The sequence below is a fragment of the Rhodnius prolixus genome, unplaced genomic scaffold (assembly GCF_049639745.1).
Source record: "Rhodnius prolixus isolate KJV_2025 unplaced genomic scaffold, Rpr scaffold_2, whole genome shotgun sequence".
In the NCBI taxonomy this organism is placed as follows: domain Eukaryota; kingdom Metazoa; phylum Arthropoda; class Insecta; order Hemiptera; family Reduviidae; genus Rhodnius; species Rhodnius prolixus.
In genome coordinates, this window is record NW_027411592.1 from 61,770,832 (window position 1) to 61,778,629 (window position 7,798).

A 7,798-nucleotide genomic window follows, 5' to 3' on the forward strand; every position below is an offset into this window, starting at 1 on the left:
AATACTTAAATAATAAAAAACCAGCTTTGGTCACATAGACACTATCACTTACAATTCTCTTAACACACGTATATATATATATATATATTGCAGAAAAATAGCCTCACATAACTGAATTTTTTAAAATGTTTTTAAGATTTTTGGATATTCCACATAAAAACCTGTAAAATTTTCTTTGATGTCGCACACATTACTCATGCAGATGCTTCCTCTTGAAAACTGATATTAAGGAATATCTGAGAGGTAAAGGGTTAAAAAAAAATGGGTGCTCATTTCATTTCATTTTTTTTTTAAATGTACAGTGGACATAATTTTTTTTTATCTTAGTTTATTTGATACAAATGTTACTCAATTTTTCCAATGTTCTTTGCCGCAGTTGGGCACAATTTCTTGTTAAGACATTTTTCACACTGGGGAGTAACTGGCTTACAAACTGTTTGTCCAAACCCAACCATTAAACGATTAACTTCGCTCCATTGAGACTGAGGCAACCAATCTTGTAAAGCTTTTCGGGTAGCCTCTGGTGTTTTTGTTTCTTTAGGAACCCATCCTAATCTGTTAGCTATTCGATGCACATGAGTATCCACTCCTGTAAAGACAACAATAAAAAAATCTTTTTTAGAAGAGAAAATTGACAATATCATTATTACTTCAACATTTAATATAGTTAATATTAATATTTTAGACAACTTCGTAAGTTAAATAGCGAATGTGGCATACCTGCGTTTTTTGTGAAACTAGATAAAAGGAATATAAAAATAACAAAATTTCTGCTGGATATCAGAGATCTCGACATCCCAACCATATGATCCAACCTAATATACCAACAAACTTGCTCTAACATTCTTCCAAGCAGGGTTACAGAGGGTTGGATACTTAGATTTAACGAAATGATAGCTAAAAAACATAGCTATTTTCTCACAAACGCTGCTTGCATATGTTTGTCTTCAATATGTATGTAAACAAAACTGACATCTAGAGCCAGAATAGACCTTATTATGACAAAAATTAGCTGAATGAAACCAATGTCGACTGAAAAATGGTTCTTAAAAAAACTTGAAAGTTTTAAAAGTTAAATCTAAGGGTTGATCAAACGATAAGATAAAAGGTTAACAAATTGGCAGCTACCAACATTTAATTCACATTTTTCTATCCAAATAGAAACGTTCGAATAAAAGGCTTATGTACTTTATTTTAAAAAATAAAAAGGCGTCATACTTTAGGCGCCACGGTAGCCGAGCGGTTAGAGGCGAGACCTGCGAAGCTAAATGTATTGTGGTACTGGGTTCGATTCCCGGTCTTTAGGCCTTGGATTTTATTTAATGGTTAATAAAAAGAAATTTACAGTAAAGTATGTTTGCTAGTCGCCTCCGTCCACGACACCTAATTGGTAGTTGGACGTTAAGCCCCGCCTGAAAAAATAGGCGATTACTTTACTTTTACTTTACTTACTTTATGAAATTTATTTTTTCAAATCAATCTTCCCTAATCCTACTAAACTGATTTCTCTTACTACTGTTTGGGCTTCTTAAGTACTCTTAACATTCGTCATTTAATAATGTTTTCATGGATCCTTAAGAAGATATACTGTCATTTTGAAAACATTGGACCTTTCATCTAAAGGACAAGTCAGCAAAAGCCAATTGAGGCTGAGTGCCATTTGAAATCAATTTTTAGAAAATGAATGTTTTTTTTCCCCTCAAAAGTACAAATTTTTATAATTTAGTAAGCTAGTCAGTCATTACTTACGGAACTCAGATCTGGGGATGGCAAAAATTTGTTGAGGTAGAGAAACTTAGTTTTCGTAAAAAAAATTACTTAATTAGAGCTCTTTTATTTCCTTCTTCATTCAATCATCTAGAAACTAAAATTGGCCCCTATATTTTTATTTACACAGAAACTGCACTTAAATTATTTACTGAAAATGTTTTGAGGTTCCAGATTATAGGTATGCTAAAATTTTGGCACTTCAAATTGTTAAAACAAACATTCTATGGTTCAAATGCACACAGAATAAATTAAAAATATAACCATGTTAATTTAAATACAGAAAATATAAATAATGTTAATCTGTGGAAAAACATTTTTGATTTAATTAAAAAAGATTTTATAATGGAAGTAAACAACAGTTTAAAATTCCCTTTCGTTTACATTCTAGGATCATCTTGTTTCAATCTGAAGGAGTAAATTATTTAAAAGATGATCAAAACATATCTAATGAGATGGATATTTAACAAAAAGGTGATTTACTTAATTTAAATTATTAACATTTTAAAATTTCATCTTATTTTGTGAAATGTGTGATAGAGGGGTTATGAAGACTTATTTCATTTTCTAGCGAATTGCCCAGCAACGGTCGAGTTATGTGAAAAGTATTTAAGTTTATCTGTCCTTTCCGTAGATAGTGTTATGGATTACTTAAGTGGGAAAAATTGGCAGTCTTGTTAATTATTATAGATCTAATTATAGCCACCGTGTTTAAAAAGACTTTCTTTTCTTCTGCATTGTAATTTGTAAACTTTGTAAAAATAGATATTGAAATAAATTTACCGCATTGCATTTTGATAAAGATTTTTTTTAGAATTTATTAGATGTCATATACCCTAAAACTGACCAATTCATTAATAATATACATAAATAATGAGCCTCAGTTACAAACAACATAAGAAGGCACTCTTTCAAAGCATAGGCATAACGGCAGAATTGTACGCAATAAAAATCGCACAGAATGTAGTCGAAACCTAAACAAAACCAAAATAGTTAAAGAATCAAAAGTACCTCCAGACATTATTACTACAATCTAAATTATCAATAAACGGAATATAATATACACATAGACATCAAGGCAATTTTAATGCCTTGTTAGGAACGAAATTCCTCAGCAGAGGCGGAACAGGGATTGGTGTACAGTAGAAATGTGCATAAAGCGCAGATAGATTCGTTAATTTATACTAACTGTTTGACACGCTCTAGGCTTGTCAAATCAAATTAAATTCACTTATCCACCGAAAAAAATTCCTCATCACACATTTACGAGTATTATCTTTTTAATTAATTAATTAGTTCTTACCAATTCCTGAAACTTCACCCCAACCAATGTCCATTGCAAGATGTGCCATTTTTGGACCTACTCCAGGCAATTTGCACAACTCTTCTACTGAACTAGGAATGTCTTCTTGGTAATTAGTTTTCAAAATTTCTGTAGTCTTTTTAATAAAAGCTACTTTGCGCTAAGAAAGAAATACTTAATATTAGTAATTGACCTCTATACAAAAAAATTAAAAAAGTAAAGGAAAGTAATTCCTATTTTATCAGGCAGGCTTTACGTCCAATTACCAATTAGGTGTCAAGGATGGAGGCGATTAGCAAACGTACTTTACTGCAAAGTTCTCATTAAAACTGTCCGGTAGGACAGTTATGTATAAGGGTTTATTTATTTATTTATTGTTTTTGTGGTCTTTGTATAAGGGTTGATCGTCAAAAACTGCGTTTTTTTTTTTTTTGCAACAACACAGATCAAACATTACGGTAAAAACTTGTCTGAAAATGGGCAAAAACGGCATTTCCAGGAAACGTTCTTGTTACCTTTTTTGTAAACAACGGAATTTTATGCAGATGAGCCTTTTAGGCGTCTCGTCGCTGTATATAGAATGGGAGAGGAGTTAGCCCCATGTATGTGAGACCCCCTTCAAAATTATTATTACTAATCTTCTTAACAAAAACTTACAGTTTTAAAAGTTAAGTTTAAGGGTTGATTAAACGCCAAAAGATACATTTGTGTATTTACTGTAAGTTTTTGTTAAAAAGATATTAAACATTAAATAAAATCCAAGGCCTAGACCGGAAATCGAACCCAGTACACCCACAATGCATCATATTAGCTTCGAGGTCTCGCCTCTAACCGCTCGGCTACCGTGGCGCCTTGCTCTATAAAAAATAATAGAGTTCAAATAATGGTCAGGAAAATACAAGATAAGCAAGGTTTAACAAGCTTTGGCCAATTCTAATGACTTCCATTTAATCATTCGTATCCAATTCTTTACAAATTAATTTGTAAAAAAATGCAACAATAATTAGCGCTTTAATAATTGGTAGGAGATTATAGAAAACTGGCTTTGTCGGAGAAGCTACTTGGAGATCTATTGGGTAGATAGACATTGGGAATGGATGAGTTAAGTTTGGATTAGGATTTGGAGAAAAAAAGGAGGCTCCAGACCGAAAGGATTGTATAAAAGTATATGGGTAACTCATCCTGATAAAATAGTGTCATTAAGATGATCGCAGGCTTCTTGTTGGGTAACTGTTGACTAATAACTAAAAGCCTGTGCTTTCTGTAATGGGCTCAGTGGAGAATAGCCTGAGAAAATTTTATCATGAAGAAGAAAAAACGGCGGTATCAGCGCGAGGGGTACTCTTAACTGTTGGCGCCTTTAGTCGCAATGGCCTAAACTTTCTAGCCAACCACCAATAAATCTGATTCTGATTTTAGGAATCTGATTCTCCCTAAGTAGGATAAATTACAAGTTTTTGTAGGTGAACTGTTTAGGAATGTTTGAATTGCCAGAAATTTATAAAAATAAGAAAGGCGGTGCACACAGCAGAACTAGTAGTGGAACTATGATAGAAATTAAGAAAGCAGTACAGTATACCGTTACGTATACTGTAAACCACCAACCAGGTCGATGTGGCCCGCTACGCCAATATTAAGTGTTAGATCGAGACACACTCTCAACAGAATGCATGAGAATTGGAGCAACGCAAGAATATTATCTGATATTATAGGCAGGTTCGGAGGAAATTTTGAAAATCTTTTGTGTGTGTGTGTGCGTTAGGATGGGTGATAAAGACCACTCAAGGCTCAGGCCCGGGATGTTGAGCATCCTTTTGGATTTAACATCAAAGTCCTGAATATTCAAATTAGTTTAATTATTGTTAATTCTAATTAGATGCATAAATCTTCTATTTACTTTTCCAAAAACCAACAGGATATATGAGTTTTCCAAGCAAATTCTCATCTGTCTTCAAAATATTGTCAACAGTGAGGCCATGATTCCTAAGACGCAACATGGCAGCATGTGTAACCTGATCTTTCGTCTGACTTGATAACATCAGCGACACCAAAGTTTGGTAACGTTGCACCTATAGCGAAAAAAAAAACAATTTATTCCAACTACAGTTTTCTAATAATAGTAATCAAAAGACTTAAATGCTGATATTAATAGGCGTCTGTCATTATCAATAGTAATAATAAATTACTTCTGATCAAGCTTACAATAACGGATGGAATACGCGCCGTCGGTGGCAGGCTTGCCTATCTCGGACATTTCCGATAAATTTATGAGAGAAGTGGGCGATTACTTGCCTCTTTAATTAACTCTAGAAAAAGTAGATTGAAAATCTGGATTACAAACTACTGGAACAATATTCAATTCATCCGTCCAAGTGCTAACACATGTGGATGAAAATGACACAGAGTGGTAAAAGAAACTTTCCTCAACCTCTAGAAAATCTTACGAGAATAGGCAAAAAATCAAGATGTTACCATGTAAGATTGGTGGTGTCGGATGAACAGCCTTTCCACACTTCATGTAGTCACTGAAGCTTACACCTTTGAGTCTGTAACTAAGTTCACTTACCTAGCTAAAACAATTACTTGTCCACCGCCATTGACAGAATTCAATCTTCAAAGTTTGAGTGGCTTCGATTTTTTTTCGGGACCAAAAGATCCTTTCATACTAATCACTGATCCGTCTACGATTAACTTACGCTTTCGAGAATCAGGGACACCTCAAAAGCCAATACCGAAAACAGGCGATCTAAAAAAAAAAATATTACTGCAGAAATATGAGCCAATGTGGGAGAATATAAGAGTGAAGACCCAATCAAGTAGTCAACATCGTTAAACCGGGCTATGGAGGCAAGGGCAAAAGGGGCACATAAAGTTAAGATGGTTTTGCGGTATTCAGCAGTTAGTCATCTACAACTGGATTGTTGCGGCAAACAGAGACGACTGCCTAAAGTAAATGGAGAAGACTAGGACTAGAGGACTGTGTAAGTAATAAGTAAGTATTAATGGAATGTTCATTATATTATTCCTTAAAATTAGTCCTAATGTGTTCAGAAAAACAACGGAATCAAGCTTGGACACTTCAGGCTGACCAAACGTAAGGACGGACGACCAAATTAGGTTGATGAAACATACTATTTCGCTATGATAATTTGTGTGATAATTTTCAAAATTATCTTGTGATACGTTAAGTTACAAAGCAAACAAGTTATTTTTGGTATGCTTTAATGTTTAGCTTTATAAATCTCGAACTACGAAGTTAAACTCAAACTCTTTCTAAGAACTATAATTACAATTAATAATTAATGTTTTTTAATAAGTAAGGATTTCTTTCACCTGTGACGTGGAAAATCTGCAAACAGTACTCACAAAAAGAATACAATGGTAATAAGTAACTATTAATATCAGAATTGCACAAATTCAGTTTATCACGTATTAGACAAAGAATCTTATTAAATAATTTACATATCAGCATTCATTTGGAATTATTTCCAAGTCATTCTTAAGTTTACGATTGAAGATTGACCTAAAAAACTGCAAGTAATTTTTATATATACTATATATAAGTAATTTAAGATCCTAACCACACTTCCTTTTAGAAGGAACCACACACTCCTTTGTCTAAATTTTCATGTTGAGGAAGCTATTTCTATATGGCAGGATAAAAATTATTTTAGGAAACGGTACCTAAAAAATCTTTCATTAGTTACCTTTGTTGTAGAACACTAAGAGTTTAATGAAAATCTAATTCTTCACACAAACCTTATGAACCAATCTCTAATAATAGATGAATGAAAATTAGAAACCTGTTAGAAAGAAGACCATGTTGTGATAGAATCTTCGAAATTAAGCATGTACTATCTATTATCTTTCAATACACTGGCTAACAACCGACTTCACTTTAATGATGCATCTTTATAAATAAAATAATGACCTTAGCATCTGCTGTTCTATCGTGGCACATGTGACACCCCATTGTATCCACTGGCGCATTCAGGTCTTTCCTCATTTCTTTTATATTATTTAAAATAATTTTCCAGTCTTTTGGAATCCATTTTAACTTTTTATTCGTAATATTTTCTCCAGGATTAAGCTCGTTTTCATATTCAATAATGACTGTATTCCTTTTCACTTTTGGAGGTAAAAGATTTAGTGATTTGCGATTCTTAGCGCAATTTGAATCTGTTAGATATGAAGCGTTTTTACCCGCAGAGTTTTCACTTCTATGAAATGTAACTTCATCATTTTTCAGGGGGGTTTCTCCTTTTGTAAAATGACTTAATTTCTCTTTCGGTTGGAAAGCAAATTTTTCAGCCAAATTTTGGGTAAATAACTCACCATCTTGTTTATTTTTTTGTGACATTTTAAGTACCTAATTGACAATAAAAATTTGTTACAAACATTAGGCCCACAACTGTTTATCAAGTGATTACTATATATGTAGATGTTACCACTTAACTTACACTATTCTAGTAGAAGGTAAAGGTATAACTGCTGGCTGTGTATACATATTGCATACTACCTGAAACGTACTCCATATACACACAACACAGTACGCACTCATTAAAAAATTCATACGCCATTTTTCCGCGCTAAAAGCTTGTAGTCAAAACAGATTTATTTCTTCATTTCGCCGGTTTATTATATTACCAAATTTTTTATTGTTTAATATATTTTAATTTTAGTATTTTTAATGTAACGGAACAATTTAGTTACAAATTATTATACTGA

General features: G+C 32.9%; 1 protein-coding gene across 1 annotated transcript; it reads right to left on the reverse strand.

The window, feature by feature from the left end:
- Window positions 1-268: 268 nt before the first annotated feature.
- Nthl1 (Nth-like DNA glycosylase 1) lies at window positions 269-7,678 on the reverse strand. The gene is made up of 5 exons (XM_074120167.1): window positions 7,531-7,678; window positions 7,002-7,439; window positions 4,969-5,139; window positions 3,071-3,230; window positions 269-589 (listed from the first exon to the last, which is right to left on the reverse strand). Exons 2-5 carry the CDS (start codon window positions 7,428-7,430, stop codon window positions 345-347), a joined length of 1,005 nt encoding a protein of 334 aa, XP_073976268.1. The 5' UTR covers window positions 7,431-7,439; window positions 7,531-7,678; the 3' UTR covers window positions 269-344.
- Between the last annotated feature and the right edge of the window lie 120 nt (window positions 7,679-7,798).